The 20,320-nt window shown below is 47.2% G+C and overlaps 1 protein-coding gene across 1 annotated transcript in view; it reads left to right on the forward strand.

Moving 5' to 3' along the window:
- Slco2a1 (solute carrier organic anion transporter family member 2A1) overlaps positions 1–20,320 on the forward strand; it is an 80,917-nt gene that overhangs the window by 24,703 nt on the left and 35,894 nt on the right. Inside the window, exons 2-3 of the mRNA XM_021172521.3 lie at positions 12,965–13,102; positions 16,335–16,497. Of these exons, the coding sequence (XP_021028180.1) occupies positions 12,965–13,102; positions 16,335–16,497 (301 nt within the window). The remainder of the gene's footprint in view (positions 1–12,964; positions 13,103–16,334; positions 16,498–20,320) is intronic.

Genomic DNA, 20,320 nt, shown 5'->3' on the forward strand with positions numbered 1-20,320 from the left:
GGCTCCTTCCTCTCACCACCTGCCCTGCCCTGCCCTGCCCTGCCCTGCCCTGCCCTGCCCTGCCCTGCCCTGCCCTGCCCTGCCCATGTTCTGACCTCTTCACTTCCCTCACACCACTCTCTCCGGTGCCCCTTACCATCCCTGGGCCACCTCAGCTCTCAGGCCTTCCCTTGCCAGAATTCCTCTCCCTTGGCTGCTCGCTCGTCCTGGTCGTTGTCCAACTAGAGACTTCCTGCCTTGTCTTTGCAACCTCGCCTGACTGCTTTCCTGAGTTCTGCCCTGTTACATGACAACCTTTGCAGGAGGTCCAGCATGTGTCATACCTGCTTAGAAGTCTTCAATGATGGCCAAATGGAAATGAACTCCTATGGCCCCCCAGGGAGGCAATTGTCATTCACAGTGTATTTTCTTCCTGTCACACCCCCAGAATGTTCCCCAGATTCCTCTGACCCTATCACCATGTGACAGATGCGCAGCCTGGCTTCCCTGCCACACAGTCACCTATAGTGAAACCTCCTCCATGCCTTTGTCACTTCATTGGTAAAGTCAGACCATCAATGGCAGGCACATCTCATGAACCACCAGAGGTCATGTGGTAGAACTGCGCTCACAGCCTAAGGCAGAGAAGCATTTCTTTCTCCGGAGGTGTCTGATGGAATGTGGCGATCTGAATGTTGGGTAAAGGGCTTCTGTCTCTTCCTAGCATCCTCTTCCTTGCCCAGGGGAGAGAGGGGGCAATCTGCTCTGGTGTATCTTACGCTGGCTTGATGGACCTGCTCTGCACAGGACCAAGCTTTCAGGGGACTGATGTCATGATGAGTAATGGGAGAACGTGTGGAGACTGCCGCTAGTTCTGTGGATTCTCTGGCAGGCTGGGAAGGGGGATATGAGGTGACCATGATAGAGCATGTTGTGTCCCCATGTCAGAACAAGTGTGTCTGCCTGTGAGTACTGATTACGGCGAGGATCCTGACCTGTGATCAGTGAGTCGGGGGAGTGCTCACCTGTGGGTATGGATGCACAGACTCTGCAACACTGTCACCTGGAGAGGGACCTTTACTTAGGATCAGCCAGAGGACACAGTGTTGACAGTGAGTGGGGCCAGCGATCCACTCAGGGGAGGTAGGCAGATACACACACACATACACACACACACACACACACACACACACACACACACACACACACACGGTCCTCAGGTCCTCTCCTCCATGTTTCTTGTACATCTCTTTGGGGACCTACTGAAGCTTTGTTCTCAGACCTCCTCTGTGGCTTCCAGCAAGTGTGTTGCAGTTTTTCGGAAGGTCTCCTGGGAACTGCTGTTGATGCATGGGTGGTGGGTGGAACACAGGCTGCCCTGGGCAGGGGTTTTCCTGAATGAAAGTTCTTTCCCATCCCACCAGGGCGCTGACTCATGTCTGATGGGACTTGCTCCGCTCTTGCCTGGGTACTCCAGGGGCACAGCTTAACGCTCTGTTTCTCATGCCCAGAAAAGAAATTTGACAGCCCGTTGTCTGTCTGCCAAATTAAACCCACAGCAAAGACCAAAAGTCAAAACTGAGTCCAAGGCTTCACTTCTCCATCGGGAGATGAGTTTGTTGGGAACTCTGGGCTAGAAAATGGCTGTGGGATTCTGAAGAGATTGAAAGAACCGATCCACAAGAATTGATGACAAAGAAATTTTTCTTTGTCTCTAGAACTTTTAGGGGGGGGCATGGCTACTGGAAAAGGAAACCACCTGCTTCTACAGTGAATTTACAACCTAATTTGACAACTTCGTATTTGTATGCATTTAATGCTAACTTTTGGGTGTCTGGATAGGAGTGGGTCCTTCACTGACATTCACTCCTTGCCTTATCCATGGACTTTAGTGTTTCTGGAGAGGATTGCTTCTTCCTCGAGCTTACCCTGCCTCTGTGGTCATTTCCTTCACACACTGCTGCTGTGTGCTGGATGCTGAGAATGGCTAAGGCCCTGAGCCCCAGTGATTGAAATCACACTCTGGGCTCAATTTCCTGAAGGAACAATGGAGAGCTGTAGCTCAAGGGGCCTTCCTTGACACTAGCCTGCTGAGTTCATGAAAAAAGGGACTGGAGGCTGGGAGGGCAGATCAGGCGGTGAAGTTTGTCATGTAAGCTTGAGGAGCTGAGTTCAATCCCCAGAGTCCACACTAGAAAATAACAAGGATTGAGGAATCTGGAGGGGGCAGGGACTCCACAGGAAGACCAACAGAGTCAACTAACCTGGACGCTTGGGGGCTCTCAGAGACTGAACCACCAACCAATGAGCGTACCCAGGTTGGACTATCCCCACCCCCCGCATAGTTGTAGCAGCTGAGCAGTTCCCCCAACAACTGGAGCAGGGACTTACCCTGACTCTGTTGTCTGCCTGTGGATCCTGTTCCCTTAACTAGGCTGCCTTGTCTGGCCTCAGTAGGAGAGGATGCGCCTAATCCTGCAGTGACCTAAGATGTCAGGGTGGGTTGGCACCCAGTGGAGGACTTCTTTCTCAAAGGTGAAAAGGAGGCGTGGGGGAAGGGGCTGTGTGAAGGGAGGACTGGGATGATGGGGGGCTGTGATCAAGGTGTAAAGTGAGTAAATGAATAAATTTTAAAAAACAATAACAAAACTGAGTGTGGTGGTGTGGGGTTCTTGTTATCCCAGCACTAAGTGGGAAAGAGCGCAGACAGGGGAATCCAGAGGCTTGCTGGCCAATCAGCTCATCCTACTTCTCAACTCCAGGTCGGTGGAAGACACTGTCTCAAAGAAGAGGATGGCAGCTGTCTTAGTTAGGGTTTCGTTGCTGTGAAGAGATACCATGACCAAGGCAACTCTTATAAGGAACATTTATCACCATAGCAATTGAGGTTGTTTTCTGGCCTCCATACACAGACATGCATATGTATACACAGAGAGAGAGAGACAGACAGACAGAGAGAGACATGCACACACATGCATACCACATGCACATACACACACGGGCAGGGGAAGAAGAGGAAGAGGAAGAGGGAGAGAGGCACACATGCAAACACATGCACATCACGTGCATACCACATGCATGCACGCGCGTGCGAGCGCACACACACACACAAAAGGAAGGAAGAGCCGTCAAGCATTTCTCACCATCATTTGTTGCCCCAGCAACTTCACGCTCTCTATTTACGGACACACTTCGGCACTGGGTTGTGGCCACTGTGCTGGGAAGCTTAGGCAGAGGGGAAGGCAGACGAGAGTTTGAGTGTGAACAGCACTGTAGGCTGTGGACTGGGTTCAGATTTTCATCCAAGATGGTGGGAACCCACAGGCTTGTCACTGTCATAGCAGGCTCTGGTCTCCATTTTCAATCATGCTGCCACTTAAAAGTCCCTTCCCACAAAGCCCAAGGGCAAACTGACCCTAGCTCTTGGAACTCAGAAGAGTTTCTACCTTGGAGGTGAGGCAGGTGGCAACTGAAGGGACCCAGAGACCTTTGGGGAAGGTGGTACTGATCTAGTTTTTATTATGAGTCCCTGAACTGTAGCCAGCTCGGGAATCTTTAAGCTGTACTCTTACAACATGTGCATTTTCTGTGCGAATGTACTCCAGTAAAAGCTTTCTCAGAAGACTTCTCTGGCTGTTTAAAGAGTAGATCAGAACAAGGAAAGAGTAGGTATAGGAACTGAGAAGGGGGATGTGTCTATGAGTCAGGGGATGTCACCAGCTGCTGGTGTCAGGGACTGGAGGGGACCAACACAGATGAAAAATGTAACAAAATTTTAGTATTGGCTTGGAGGCACCGAGGGCAAAACCTAGAATCCAGAAAACACTGTTGGAAGGCAGGAATGACGGGGCACGGACTTGATAGGAAATGGGTGGAAATAGGAGAGACACAGTTGAGAGGAAGTCAGCCTGGGGAGGGAGGGCTTCAGTTAAGCATCCATGCTCCCACAGGTGGGTAAACAAGACACCAAAGTTTGGTACATATGAAAGCACTGATATACATCCTGGGCACCATCAACATCTGGGGGGATAGAGAAGACATCTCTCATCAAAGTTTTACAATGGAAACAGACATAGAGGAAGTGACATCATGTACTCCAGTGCCCATCCTTGTTGAATTACCTGGTACAGAGGTTCACGTCTGTGATCCTGACTCTTGGCACTTGGGAGGTAGGAGTTTGAGGCTAGCCTGGGCTATATAGCTAGACCCTATCTCAGAAGGAGAGAGTGACAGAGACAGATAAACAAGAGAGAGAGAGACAGGTAGGAGGTGGGATAGAAAGGAGAGATGAGGTGGGGGAGTCCTATAGAACTTAGATACTTTTTGGAGAGCCCATTATGTGATAGCCAGGTACTGTCAACTTCAGCAAAAACAATCTCTGTAGCACCTCCTTCCTCTGAGCCCTCAGAAGAGTCGACATTGTCACACAATGGAAGAGTAGTGTGACTTAGTGTCTGTTGGCTGCTGTCATTTGCCAACTACAATATGAGATGGGCTTGCAAGTTGCCCTGGGCCTTCGTCACCTTCTCCACGGGGTCATGTGAAATTATCTAGGTTTGCAAGCACTTACTGAACATGTACCATGCATTGGCTTACTGATGTGACAGTGAGAGCATGCCCGAAAAAAAAAAAAAAAAGCGATGGAAACAGATAACAATAACAGAGACAAAGATGATGTGACGGCCCCACATGCCCTCCCTCAGAGCTCCCTAGCGGCCATTGCCCACTGATAGGACCATAGGACCCCTCCCTGGAGGGACTCTTGTGAGACTGTCTTTGTATTATAGTTTGCACTTTCTCTATCTGAAAAACTGGCTTCCCTTTGCTTGAAGGCAGGAAGGGACAGGCTTTATCTTCAAATCCTTCCAGGATGTGAGAAAAAATATTGACATCCCATCTTGTTACCAGAACAAAGACGAGGAAGGATATAAAATAGCAACGTTTCCATATTCACAGGGTCTGGATGTCCCTTCCCTGTCATAAATGCATTCAAGGCACGTTGGACAACTGCGGCTTCCTTTCAACCCAACAGGTGACTCTGAGCCAACTTCCCCCAAGCACAGGATGGTGCTTGTTCTCCATTAAGGAGTGTTTTCACTGTCTTAAAAGACAACAAAAGCTTTTCAGAATCTCTGGAAAAGAATTCAAGCATATATTGACATGAACACCAGGGATAATTTTATTTCCAAGTGTCTATTTGCCCAGGAAAATGTTCTTCTAGTGAATATGATAAATCCATAGAGTCTCACATGCATGCATTTAACCCCCCCCCCCCGGCGATCTCTCAGCTTGCTCTTCCATGACACCTCACCACCACCTCCTTGCAGTGGTCTGCCTCACACACTCCTGGGGCTGAGCACCAAGCAGGAAGCCCCGCTCCCACACCGGGATGGGGGAACCAGAGCATCTCGGAGCATCCAGTGCTGGATATGCCTTCTAGGGTTCCTAGTGTGGTTTGGGGTCCAGGATTCCCACTGCTTCTCTCCTTTGTGCCCCAGCTTTAAAATGAGGGTGCAGCATGGAAAGCCACAGGCTTCATGCCCACAGTGAAGTTCTACATCTTCTTTTACTTCAGAGGACACCCCAGAACCCCATCTTATCAAAGATCCTTTTTAGTGAGATTATAATCCCAGATCCAGATTCCCAAATTGCCTTCTTCCTTCCCTATGAAGAGACAGGAGGTGTCTTGTATCTTCCGTGCTCCTCTTTAGACTGCTCTAGTACTTTCTTTTTTCTCTTTTCTTTTCTTTTCTTTTCTTTTCTTTTCTTTTCTTTTCTTTTCTTTTCTTTTCTTTTTCCTTTCCTTCCCTTCCCTTCCCTTCCCTTCCCTTCCCTTCCCTTCCCTTCCCTTCCCTTCCCTTCCCTTCCCTTCCCTTCCCTTCCCTTCCCTTCCCTTCCCTTCCCTTCCCTTCCCTTCCCTTCCCTTCCCTTCCCTTCCCTTCCCTTCCCTTCCCTTCCCTTCCCTTCCCTTCCCTTCCCTTTCCTCGTCTCGTCTCGTCTCGTCTCGTCTTGCCTTTCTTTCGTCTTGTCTGTCTTTCTTTCTTTCTTTCTTTCTTTCTTTCTTTCTTTCTTTCTTTCTTTCTTTCTCTTCCAAGAACCATCAGGACACAGGGCTTTTCTAGTTCCTAACAATGCTAATATTCCTGATGCTGCCTTGGCTTATTTCTCCTCCAGAGGACATCAACTTTGAGCCCAGGCTGGCTATTTTGAATCTGAGTTTATCTTGTGCAGACATTCTTCCTGCATGGGAATATACTTGATTTCCTGAGTGATTGTGGGAAGGAGACACTCCCCAGGGGGGCACTGGGCTATGCCCAGCAGAAGGTACAGGAGGCTTAGGCAGGATCCCTGGCTGTTCCAGGCCTTTCACCCTAGGTCCCATCTTTGTTTTACATCCCACTATCCCTTTGGAAAGACAATAAGAAGGATTCACCATCCATCTTCCAATTCTGGGGACCCTCAGGGGGGGTCTCAGAGGCACCAACTCAGGCTCTCTCTCTCTCTCTCTCTCTCTCTCTCTGAAATGTCAGATGACTCTGGAAAACATCTTTATCTGTGTTGCAATAGGGTACCTTGAACCTAGGACCTCACCGTTCAGCAGTTAACCCCTGGTCCACTGCCGACCAGCAAGGAGGATGAGCTGTGGGCAGGGAAGTTAAGTGGGAAGGAGCACACACAGAGTCGGAACCACCATCAGGCCGAATGCCTGCAATCAGAGGCACACCTTGCTCTGCGAGACTCGGCCAGCGAGATAACAGTATCATAACCCGAATGTGCTGGGGTTATGAGGGAGGATCTGTTTGTATTTTGGGATTGACAGTTTAGTCCACTGCCCAACATATAATAAATGGTCTCTTAATGGTGTTCTTGACACCACTGTGATTTGAAAAAGTACACCCACACCACCACACTGTCCTCCAATTTCAGTACAGTGGTTAGTAAAATATATGAGGTAGCCAACAGCTTGTTATGAAATAGGCTTTCTCTTAAATGATTCTGCTCCATGATAGGCTGATATAAATGTCTTACCTGGCAAGTGGGGGGAACATAGATGTGAACATATACACATAGAACATTTTCTATTTATGAGGAGTTTATTAAATATGCTTCCTGGATCCCTTCTTTATTCATTGAGAAAGTAGGGGCACCAGGATGGGAATAGATTGGGTTTGTAATTCAAGACAGTAGACTAAACATATGCTCATTTCTCCTCAGCTCCAGCATCCCCATTATGATGAAAACGGTGATTAAGGATAATATAAAAAAGGACCAGAAACAGTTAAAAGGGGGGACACACTATGAATAGATGAAAGAACTCAATAATTTCTGTGGCATGGACAATGGTTGGTGGATGGGTCAGCCTGGGAGTCACAGACTCTCAGGTCCCTTCAAGGGGTGTTCAGTGGTGGGGAACCTGAAGCCTGCCGCAACCCCGGAGGCGACAGGGATAGAATCTGTGAGTATTATGAGGTAGAAAGCTAAATTCTGAGGGTGATGGTTAGCAGAGGATAGCCCTTTGCCCAGGGGAAAACCTGTGTCCCTTCATCGTGAACCAAGGGCACTATCACCAGGGGGTTTGGGGCACTGGTTCCTGCGGCTTCCAGTTTGTTTGCCACAGAGTGGGGTGGTCTGATAACAATAAAAGACCGGCAGAACTGTGAACAGCTGGGAGGAACAGGGAGAAGGACACATCTAGGCGACCAAACCCCTATCCACGATGGCTCATACTCTAAAATGGCAGAGCCAGACGTCCTAGAACAAGCATAGCGGCTTGAGATGGGTGATCAGCAGAACCGCAGAAAGCCTGTTCTGTGGACCTGCTAGAGCAGCTAAAGCTGCTTGCCCATCGGTTTGCTACTCTGAGCCCTTCTGTGCCGCTTGAGGTTTTTCTAAAAAAATTTACACGTTGTTATATAGATGATAAGATGAAGGGGGAAAAACAAAACATGTAAAAACATGTAAATAGATTTTAATGTTCTGTGTGGAATCTGGTTGACAGAGGCCAGGAGTAGGATCCTTTGGGCTGGAGCTGTGATTGGAAAAACCCATCTGGTCAAGAATTCTATTCCTCTACATAGTATTATTCTTGCCAGCCTAGGCTGTCATCAGTTCCAGCTTAGAGAGGGAAGAGGAAGAGAATGGTCTCTGAGCCCAGGGGTGTATGCTGTTGCTGTTAGGATAGCATCTTTCTCTAGGATCTGGGTCTCCTCCACTAGGCTAGGCTGTCTAGCCAGCAATCTCCAGGAATCTTCCTGCCTCTGCCATCGCAGAGCTGGGATTTCAAGTGCACACCACTACACCCAGTTCTTTGGGGGGTTTTCCCATGGGTTCTGGGGACTGATTGGATGCTATAAGAAACATCTCATAGGCTGAGCTATCTCCCAAGTCCTCTCTGAGATCAAAGAAGCTAAAGCAGGCAGCAGAGGACTCAGAACAGCCCGGGCATACCCAGAAACACCCAACACTCCTGTGGCATCAGAGGAATGTTTCTTTATGTCTGTGGTTTTTCCTTCTTCTCTCCTTCCCTCCCTCCCTCCCTCCCTCCCTCCCTCCCTCCCTCCCTCCCTCCCTCCCTCCCTCCCTCCTTTGGGAAGGGCTGCTTCTTCTAGCTCACCATGACAATCTTGGGACACAGACAGCTGCCATCTAGAAACACTGGAAGGCTTCATCAGGCCACCCTCAGGTCACTTAAGGCTTTTTATCATGCTAGCCAGCTCCAGTCTGAATTACCCCAGTGTAATCACATCCTAGTGGCCATGAGGGCTCATGAAGGGAAAGTCCTCCCTCCCTGAGAGCTGTGTTCACAAAGTCAGAGCTGGGTGAGAGCAGGAACAGCCATTACCTGGGAGTCCGTGCGTCAGACCTACCTGGCAGCTTCAGGGCCAGCCAGTTGTTTCTGTGGTCTAATGCCAGCTACCTATAGCTCCAATGTCTAGACTAGGAAAAAGAACGAGTCATGAACATGACAATGAAAACCGACCAAACAAAACTGTGTCCGGGGTGTCCTTGACCCCTCCCCATTTACCCTGAGTTCTCAGCGGTCCCTCGCCCTGAGTGCTCACGGTACAGTTAATTGTCCTCCGCATGCCACTGAAACTTGCCTGGGCCCCAGACCTCTCTCTGCCATCATGCGCATCCTCTCAGCCTTTCTTTGGTCTTTAATGGTCACTTCGATGTCTCTGCTTCTTTCTCCTTTACTCTCCCTGCCACACCATCCTCATTTGTTAGGACTGAGGAGTGGAGCTGTGAGCATGACCTACACATCTGGATGTCTGAGAGTCTCCCTCATATCCAACCCTGCAAGAAAGGTTCCCAGAAGGGAATGCCTTTGCTAACGTCCTCTGTGAGATGTACCTGTAAGAGTCTGTCTCTCTGTCTCTGTCTCTATCTCCCTCCTTCCCCCCCACCTTTCTTGGAATAGCATGCACACACAAATCTAAATATTTACACGGGTTTTGAACTTTTCAGCATAGAGCCCTTGAGTAAACAAACACTCTCACAATGTTGTCAATGCTCATACTTTAAAACAACAACAAAACCAGAAAACTTTGCGGAAGGCCCTTCAAAGGGTCAGGATATTATTTTGAAAACCTTCATGCCTCCGACTCTGTCCTCAAGGGAATTTTCCTTTAGTCAATTTTATTGAGGTCTACTTTGCTTATAATAAAATGCACAGACTTTAAGTACAGACTCTACCTGTATAAATATCACTGCTATAAAAATGTAGACGACATCAACCACATCAGAAAGTCCCTGTATACATAGTTGCAAATTTTTAACTTTTGTGGTTTGGGTTTGACATACTCAGAAGCCATTCTGAGTGAGACAAGTAAGCCAGGGGGACAGCTGAACCGTGCTTACAAGTTATAGCCACGTCAAAGGGGAATTTTATACATGACAGAGACTGGTCATTGCAATGAACCTGCAGGACCTGGCTCTTCTGACGGCTGAAGCCTCTAGACCCCAGGTTATCTGTGACCCTGGGAGTGGCCCCTTCCAGCAAGCTCTGCCAACCCACCCCTCTATGGCTTCCTCTTTCCCCTGCATTTTCTCCTGTTGTCATAGCCGCACATCCCATCTGTCTTTATCTGCTGCGTCCCCTGGAGGATGGGGCTCAGACCTGCATCAGTACCTCTGTCCGAGCATCCGTGAGGTACCCAGTCTGGCCACAGCTGCAGTGGCTACCGCTGACGTGGGCATTGCCTCAAAGGGACATGGCACAGAGACATAGCAGGGTCCTCACTGTAGGATGCAGAAATCCAGCACTTACTGGAAACAGCAAAGGAGTATCTCTCAGGAAAGGCTCTGAGGCAGTTTCTCTCCCACCATCCCTGTCTTCCTCTCAGGAGACAACAGAGGAAGTTGGTAGGAATTACTCACGTCTGCTAATTCATTACTAATTGAAAGGAAGGGAGATGGGTCTTCTCTAAACGCAACGCTCAGAAGCTAAAGTATCCTAACTCTGACCTTGGGTCCCCTTTTCACGTCTGGCCTTGCCTCCTTGGCTTCTGTATTTTATTCCATTTAGAGTTGATGACCACTCAACTTCTGTGGGAGTCTTTGATCTGGTCCCTTTTCACATGTCCTGCAAGACTTCCCTGGCATCACCAATACCATCAGCGACACCTTTATCCTATCTTCACTAATATTCACTGGCTTAGTTAGCATCACCTGTCAACTTGACATAGCCTAGAATCACCCCCCCCACCAAAAGAATATTTGTTGAGTAATTGTCTTTATGGAGTTGATCTGTGGGCATGTCTGTGAGGGCTTATCTTGATTGTGAATTAATACAGGACAGCTCACCCCATCATGATGGCACCATTCCCCCAGAAGGTGACCCAGCGCTGTGTAAGGAAGCTAGCTCTGTAAGAACAAGTCTAGCCGGGCGTGGTGGCGCACGCCTTTAATCCCAGCACTCGGGAGGCAGAGGCAGGAGGATTTCTGAGTTCGAGGCCAGCCTGGTCTACAAAGTGAGTACCAGGACAGCCAGGGCTACACAGAGAAACCCTGTCTCGAAAAACCAAAAAAAAAAAAAAAAAAAAAAAAAGAACAAGTCTGAGAAAGCCAGAGAACAATGCTTCTAATGACTTCTGCTTCAAATCCCTGTTTGAATTTCTGCAATGGCCACAGTTTCTCCATTTTGGAAAACAAACTGGGACAAAAACTCATCCTCAAAGCCGATTTCATCATAATATATTAAAAATAGGGGTTAGAGAGATGACTCAGCAGTTAAGAGCACTGGCTGCTCTTCCAGAGGTCCTGAGTTCAATTCCCAACAACCATGATGATGACTCACAACATCTATAATGGGATCTGATGCCCTCTTCTGGTGTGTCTGAAGATAGCTACGGTGTACTCATATACAAATTACATAACTTTAAAAAGATTAAAAATATTCCAGCCAGTGAAAGGAAACACAGGAGACACTTCCTGGGAGGCAGGACTGAAGAGATTCCTCTGGCCAGCAGGTTCTCTGCTGCTTCTGGTGAGGAGGGAGCTGGTTGGTGGGGCTCAGAGGCAGGCAGCAGTTTGGAGAGCTATCTATTTCCCTGAGTACGGTGGCCTTCTTGAATATAGAGGCCATGAGTACAGACGGACATGCAGTGAGTTCTGCTCTCTGTCAAAGAAGCCTCGAGTTGGCCTTGCCAAGGCTCTGTCCGAGCAGCTAGGACATTCCACAGGCTGGAGGGAGGCCCCAGCAGCAAGACCAGCTCAGTTTTGGAGGGAAATGACAATGAAGGTGGAGACTTAGCTGCTCTTCTCAGAGCCCTTCAGTCCAGAGAATAACTTTAGCAGAGTATGAAACATAACAGCACCCTACCCTTCCCTGGAAGGCCTTGAGCATTCATCCAGAGAGGAAACACTAACCAAAGGAAACCTTCCAAGCACAACTTAAGGATGTGGGTCTTGTGGCTTGGTGCCTGTTCATGCAGCAGCTGAGATCCCAGGGAGACACAGCCTGGAGCCGAGGACACCATCAAATTCTTCTTCCATATTGCAAGATGATATCTAACCCTGTCCAGTATGGAACTCACATTTGCTCAGTATACACAGGACAAGGCATGTAAGCCCAGCTGGGACACAGTGACAATTAACCTCTGGGCATTTCTCCAAGGCCTTGAGCATTCATCCAGAGGGGAATATGATCAGCCAGAAATGTTCTTGGTAGGAAGTCAAGATAGCCCTGATAAAAGCCCGGTAAGACAGAATGAGGATATTCATTTAAGTAGATGGTAGGAGGACTTTGTCAAACCACCATCCTGGAGACATAAGAACTTCCTGGGCCTTGGAGGATGGAGGTTGTGAATGGAGGACATGCCAGGAGAAGTGGAGCATCCAAACCGAGGCCCAGATTGAGTAGAGAATGTCCTTCAGCCCTCTCATGGCACAGCAGGAAGACCAACTAGCAGTTTATGAGAAAATCACGATACGGTTAGGAGCAACTCAAGGTGGCAAAGGCCCTTGACACTTGTCTAAGGGGGGGGGGGACTTGCTTGCGGATGGCATTTCCCATGGTTTTAGAGGGCTCTTTGTGACAACAGTTATAACTCACTAGGTAGAGTGCTTGCCCTGGTCTGCACAAAGCCTTAGGTTCAACCCCCAGCACAGCACAGAAACAGAATGTGGTAGCACAGGCCTGGGAGCTCAGCACAGAGTAGAGGTAGAAGGATCAGAAGTTCAAGGTCATCTTCGGCTTCAGAGAGAGTTTCAAGCCAACTTGGGAGACAAGAGACAGGGTCTCAAAAACAAAAACAAAACAACAACAACAAAACCCGGGAAATCCAGGAGTGACTAGCACTTTCAGACCGTTTGCCATGGGGTAGAATATGTGGTATCTGATAGAATTTCACCCTCAGAACCATCCATGAAGTGTTTTCATGAAGAGACAGTGCCAACTGTCTCAGAGAGCCCTGGATGGAAGGCTGGGCAGGCACCCAGGACACTGGGCACAGACCTCACAGGCCTGTCATCTATCTCCCAGGTCTTCGTGCTTTGTCATGGCCTCCTACAGCTCTGCCAGCTGCTCTACAGCGCCTACTTCAAGAGCAGCCTCACCACTATCGAGAAGCGCTTTGGGCTCTCCAGTTCTTCCTCCGGTCTCATCTCCAGTTTGAATGAGGTGAGTGGGAGGCCCTTTATTTTAAAAGACTTTTAAAATCAGACTTGTGTATTGTATGTGTGAATGTTTTGCCTGTATATATGTATGTATGTATGTATGTATGTATGTATGTATGCATGGATGCATAGCAGATAGATGTTTGCTGCCTGAGGAGACCAGGAGAAGGCATTGGATCTCCTGGAACTGGAGTTATGGATGGCTGTGAACCTCTACGTAGGTGTTGGGAACTGAACCTGGGTCTTCTGCAAGAGCAGCAAGTGCTATTAAATACTGACCATCTCTCCAGCCCTGAGTGGGACGCTCTTGACAATCTTTCATTGTATATACTGATCTAACCTCGAGAGGTGCATAAGAGGGGCAGGGCTTACTTCTTAGTGTGTGAACACCACCCCTACATTTTGGTCTTTGATTTAATATTGTCCTCATAGACAACAGACAGCAAGGAAACAAACCTTTGCCATTTATGTCACCAAAGCCTGGCCCTGGCCCTTGGATGTATCACAAGTCACCCACAGCTCTTGGTGAATCCAGACATGGCCTCTGGATTCTTCTCACACCATGTTCTAGGCTCCGTGACTAAACAAATGAGATCTAGCATATAGGATAGACCCTCTCTTACAGCAGTCAAGAGGAACCAAAACTATGATTCCCACACCTAAACTTTTATCTGCATCATTGAATGCTTGGAATAAAGCTGTGCTCCAGGAACACATGGAGTTTGTAGGCTGCTGTTGCTGCTGGCGGTGGTGAGTGTGTGTGTGTGTGGCCAGGGGTGTGTAAAGAGAGTCCAGCCTGGTGCCAGGTTAGGTGAGGGCATCCAAGTGTGTGGTGAGTACAGACCTTCAGACTGAAGCTCCAATCTGAAAGCCTTCCTGGCCCCAGGTGATATGAAAGGACACAGAATGCCTATGGCAGTTCAAAGGCAGGTGAGGGGCTAGAACAGAGAAGCCATGGGTATCTTGGCCTTGGAAAGCAGCAGCTCCTATTATCCACTCTGACATGACATTGAAGGATGAACAGACATGACAGGTTGGATCCCTAGATCCCTAGATGTCCCTAGTCTCTAGAGCCCTTTGGTTTTGAGACAGAGAAGGGCAGAGTGTGTTCTTAATGGGCTTTATGTCAGATTGCAAATGTTTAACACCAGCGAGTCGATGGAGCTGTTCTAGAGGCACTCCAGGGGTGAGACCTGGAGTCCTCTCCTTGGCTAGAACAACTGCAGCTTTGAGGTCTAGCAACCCACAGAGAAACCAACCATGGCTTCTGCAGGTGAGCGCAGGCCCACATGCCCCAACCTTTCTTCCTGGATTTGTTTTGGACCCCACCACCATCTGTGATGCATAGACCCTTTCGAGTCAGCTGACAGCTGAAATGGTCCAACACTTTAGTCCACATACAAAAAAATAATAGAGATGCTAAAAGGAAAGAAATGAAACCCAAGAAGCTCAAGAAGAAGCTGTATCTCTCTCTGGATACCGGCTGCAGAATGTTCTAGAACCCTCAGGCTGGAGGGCTCTCTGCTAAAGCCAGGCTGCTTCCGCATACAGCTCACACACCCTCACACCTTCCTGTATATGCTGTAGCCTCTGTCTGTCAGTCATGCTCCTCGACACATGTTAATGAGCACCAACTTTGGGCCAGACACTGTCCTAGATGCTGGGGAGGCAGAAAGGAGCAGACAGACAAAAAGCTAAGACAACTGTGTAGAAATAAATCTCTAGTAGGTAGATGGTAGGCTCCATGAGAAGGTGGCATGGGAGAGGAAGGACATGCGGGGTCAAAATGGTGGACACAAAGGGACATCCCTTCTAAGGAGCACCAGGAACAGTGTTCCTGATGTCCACACTGGGCAGGACTTGGAAGTGGTATGGTTCTTGTCCTTTGTTTTGAAGACTTTAGCATGGGAATGGGGTGGGTTAGAGTTATTGAGGCAGAAGCCCATTCTTCCAGAAGATTGTTCTAGGACAGTGTAGACAACCCGAAATGGGCCTCCGTGGTTCAGGTTACCTCCTGACTTCATGGATGGAGCTAGGACACTTACTGTTTGACTGTTTTCTTTTGGTTGCTCTGATAAAGACCATGACCAAAATGAACTTGGAAAAGAGAGTATTTATCTAGCTTACACTTCCATCCTAGGTCACCATCACAGGAAGCCAGGGCAGGGACTGAAACCGGAGCAGAGGCAGAGATCACACAGGAAAGCTGGCTTCCTCCTTCAGCTTGCTTAGATTGCTTTACAACCCAGGACCGCCTGACCAGGGACAGCATCACCCGCAGTAGGCCAGGCCCTCCCATATTAATCATTAATCAAGGTAGATGTCCCACAGACTTGCCTACAGGCCAACTGATAGAGATATTTTCTTGATTGAACTTTCCTCTGCCCAGATGGCCCGAGTTCATGTCAAGTTGACAAAAAAAAATTAGCCAACAGAAATTTTACATTGAGAGTAGTTACATAGTGTCTGGGGCCATGCACATTGCTTGGTTGTTATTCTGACGTTCAGTCCAAAGTCCCTGAGTCCATTACTTTGGACCTCATTTAAGTTAGGAGTTTAATTTAAAAATATATGCTACTCTAGCAGCCAGCCAGGACTGGAGCTTCCTTGGACTTTTGCCCCCAAAAGACTTTTCTAGAAGGGCTAGGGTAAAAGCTTAGTTGGTAAGGTGCTGATTATGCAACCACAAGGACCCAAGTTGTCCCATCCCTAGAACCTACATTTAAAAAGCCAGGTGCAGTAGTGGCATGTGTCTATACTTCCAGAGTTGGGGAGGTAGAGACAAGGGGATCCCTGGAGTCAACCAGCCTAGACTATTTGCCTAGCCACTAAGAAACTGTCTGAGAGAGAGAGAGAGAGAGAGAGAGAGAGAGAGAGAGGCACAGAAGCACACCCACTTGCTAACACACACACCCTACACACACACACACACACAGGTTTGTGTATAGACACCCAATATTTAGATTAGTTCTTTATGTTTTCAGATAATTTTTTTGGGTTGGTCTAAAAACCTGAGGCCGGGATGGGTTTCTGATGACCAAGGGAAAGCCGATGCCGTGAATCTACAATGAGAGCAAGACCATCTGGGCAAGGCTAGTGTGGCTTTGTCAGGGACTGCACTAAAGCCAGACGGCCCCTTCACTGTCTGTTCTCCCTAGGTGAGCTATGGTAGGTCTCCTCTGGGCTGGAGGAGGGTGGGACCTGGCTCTCACTGCATCCCTTGTTCTCCTCTGCAGATCAGCAACGCTATCCTCATCATCTTCGTCAGCTACTTCGGCAGCCGGGTGAACCGCCCACGGATGATCGGCATAGGGGGTCTCCTCCTGGCTGCAGGGGCCTTTGTCCTCACCCTCCCACACTTCCTGTCAGAACCCTATCAGTATGCGTCGACCATTGCTGGTGAGTGGCTCCGACTCCTGGAGGAACTGAGGGAGGGTGAGCACGGTGCAGAGCGGATGGTGGTGCTCCTGGGGTTGGGGTCTCTGCTCTGAGTCACTTTCTTCCCTCTCCCGATAGAGACTGTCCTTGACTTCAGTAGTTCAGTTTCTCTGCAGACCACATCTGAAGTGCAGAACCTATTGAAGCATACGGAAGCATGAAGTAGCCCAGCTACCTGGTTATTGGGGATGTGGTTGCTGGCCTTTCTCTGTGAGTCCTTGTGCTTTGTGTCCAAGGCAAACCAAACTCCACCTGCCTAGAACCAGAACCCACAGAGGCCTAGAGAAAAGAGGACCAGAGTGTGGGATGTGAGTGTGGGATGTGATGAAGTTTGGGGAGTGGGGGATCCTGTTTGTTGTACTGTCAATTTCGCTTTAACTAGCATATCACGTGTACGGTCCTTTTGTACAGTCCACTCGCTGATGCCAGGACATTAGTGGAGTGTATAAAAAAGTTATAGTATGAGGTTTTATGTAACTTCTTCTGCAAAAATATGAACAAATGTCTGTTCACACCATATAAGACACTACAACAACCCAAATTCTACTCAACTGTAGCTGGTGAACCAATAAATTCATTCAGGTTAATTACAGGAGTATAGGTAAGAGATGATAGGAATATGGGTAATTCAAAGGCAGCTACATCTCCAAAAGGCACACCCATCATGGGTGAACACTCACAAAAGTTCTATGTTTGGAGCCTCCTGGAAAGGTGTAGGTAACTCTAACAAGAGTCTCCTCTTCCCCAGCAACTGATTCCTGCTTTGTTTGACCTTGGAGGAAGCTTTGTAAATCTTGTAATTTTCGTGAAATTCTGAGCCATACAAGTTTCTATAGCTCCCTTCATCTTAAGCGTTCCCTACTTCCTCTAACCTGAAGAGAAGGTTTCAGTTGGGAAGAAATGGCTGCATAGTAGGTCTTGACAGTTGAATTTACTCAGATACTATTTCATGTTTCAAGTATCTAAGAAGAGAGAGATGATGTGGGGGAGATCTTATCTCCTGACCCTCAGATAGGGGCTTTTTCTGTGACCCAAACTTCTGCATTTTATTGGGTTGTCTTGTGGCAGAATGAAGTAGACAAAGAATTTATGTGGTTAAACATGGTATTGATTAGTACTGAAGTATCTATGAAAAGGTAACTTTTCCTTACATCTTATTTTAAAATTATTTAATTAGCATATATTAATTATACATAATAGGTTTCACTGGGACATTTCCATATATGTACATGATGTACTTTGATCATATTCACGTTCTTCCTCCCACCCTTACTAATTCTGTTTCTTTTCTACTGTTTCGTGTGTGTGTGTGTGTGTGTGTGTGTGTGTGTGTGTATGAATTTCATTAGGGTTGATTAAAGGAGTGTAAGTGAGGGTTTGTTTATAAGAACATGGGCACCTTACCACAGGCTTTTCCACTGAAGAAAATGTTGCTCTTTTCCCTACCAACCCATTAACTGATTGTAAATTGTTGTTGTTTTAAATTGTTTAGTTTGAACTTTATACAAATTCTAGACAGCTCTTTGTTGATATAAGCTGTACAAATATTTCCTCCCAGTCTCTAACTCATCATGCATATTCTTTTTAACGGACTATATAGCACTTCCAGAAGAGAAAGAGGTTTTAATTTTGACAAAATTCAATTTTTCCTTATTTTTTTTCCTTCCATGACTCATTCTTTCAGTACTGCACTTAAGACCTCTGCCTGACCCCAAGAGAGAGAGATTTTTCTATGCACTTTCATGGGGTGTCTCCATTCTTTACATTTGCATGTAGACTTACGATCTGAGTTAATCATTTATTTATAAATGCTCAAGATTTCCCTCTTGTGTATGAATGTCACTTTTCAGCCCAATTTATTACAAAAACTGTCTTTTCAACATACCATAATTTTGTACCATTATAATAGATAAATTGTCTTGGGCTAAGGCTGCAGGTCAGTGGTAGAAAGCTGACCCTGAGTTCTACCAACACAGAGAAGAAAGCTGACCGTGTCTGTGGGTTCATCTCTGGACTTCCCTTCCCACCCCATGGATCTGGGTGTCTCCTTTGCCGGTACTGTAGGCCCCTCCCTCCTCAGTGTTTTACTACATTTCACACACACACACATATATATATATATATATATATATATATGTATATATATATATATATACTTTGAGATCTAGTTGTTTATATTCAAAAGAAAACATTTTTTCTGGAATTTTGATTGGGACTGCATTAAATCCATAATCAACTGGCACACCTGTTGTGTGTAATCCTCTCATTCCCTCTCATTCTTAAATAGTTTGGCTCACTGCTGCCCTGTGTTCACCACTGACTGATGACTGAACAGGCTCTAAGCTGATGAATGCCTTTATCCTCCAGGAGAACATAGTCCCTGGATGCCTTAATGCCCACTGTCTATCACTGCTGCCCAGTGCTGTGGATACTCCTAGCTTACCCTCCCCACCCTACTCAGCGCTATTAATATTTACCCACAAGGCTAGAGGTTTCTGTGTTCCAGTTCTTCTGGGGAGGGAGGCTTTAACACACTTTGTTGCTACAATGTTTCCCTATTCCTGAGCTAGATCCTTTGTTACTTTGATGAGTGATAAAATGTCAGAAAAGATCTTCCTTTCGCCCTTGCTCTCTAATTGGTTTAGCTGCAAACAACCATGAAATGAATGAGTTGTTATCCCTGCTCAGAACTTTGAAGAAAGTGCATCTGTGTCTTTTGGCGGTTCTTAATGGACCTTCTCCATCTGTCTAATTATCAGCTCTTTATTTCTAGGCCTCCTGGTTTTAGTCTCTCTAGTTGATCTTTTTCTTCTTTGCTTTGCTACCATAACATGGTTGACTGTGGGCTAATCTGTATCTGTCTGGGAGTTCAGGTTTGTTGGGGGTGAGAGTTGGTTGTTGGGATGTATAACCAAGATTTTTATGTAATTCTAAAATATGTCAGTCAAAAATGCTTCTGGTTTTCTTCATCCTTCACTCTGGAACTTTTATGTGGATATACACAGCAGTCACCCTCATCTTGTAACCTCATTTCAGTGGGTTGTCCCTCTGTACCATCTTTTTAGTGATTTCCTTGAAGTACGCCTCCCCATTCTGTGAATCCCTCTAGCTTTGTAAATCAGAACCAAACCCTTCCATAATGTAAAATTTAAGAGCTGTCGCTGTTTTGCTAATTTCTAGGAGATAAGATTTGCTTTCAAATTTTTCTGCCCCAATTTTGTGATTTCTTAATGCTTTTTTACTGACATACATATACATAGGTATGTTTCTTTGATGTCTTCAAGTATTAAAATATATTTATGTATGTAGCCTTTTTTTTATATTGTCCCAATAGCTCAAGCTTTAAGAATGTGGCCCTGTCCCCTTCATTTTGCCTGCTTGCTCACGTTTCTTGTGGGTCCTCCCTTTGTATGTTCTATCATGTACCATGGAGCAAACTGTAATAAGTTATATGTGGACAGATTGGGAGTGGATCTGGTTTAACATCCGTTTGTGTACCGAGTGTGCACTATCTGCAGGGATCTAGGGCTCTGACCCAGCTGGAGCAACCAAAGAGCCCCAAGAGTTGCAGTTCTCCGAGAGGGAGCCAAAGGAAGGCAGCTCTTCCACTGCGGATGCTGCCCAGAGTCAGTGGCAGGGGCAGGATGCAGTGGGCAGCTAGGAGCCAAGGTCGGGGTGGGGTTTGGGGGTCACGGGACAGGAGCCAAAGTAAGGCAGCTCTTCCACTGCGGATGCTGCCCAGAATCGGTGGCAGGGGCAGGATGCAGTGGGCAGCTAGGAGCCA

Source organism: Mus caroli, unplaced genomic scaffold (genome assembly GCF_978045245.1).
Source record: "Mus caroli unplaced genomic scaffold, Mus_caroli_1 scaffold_11, whole genome shotgun sequence".
In the NCBI taxonomy this organism is placed as follows: domain Eukaryota; kingdom Metazoa; phylum Chordata; class Mammalia; order Rodentia; family Muridae; genus Mus; species Mus caroli.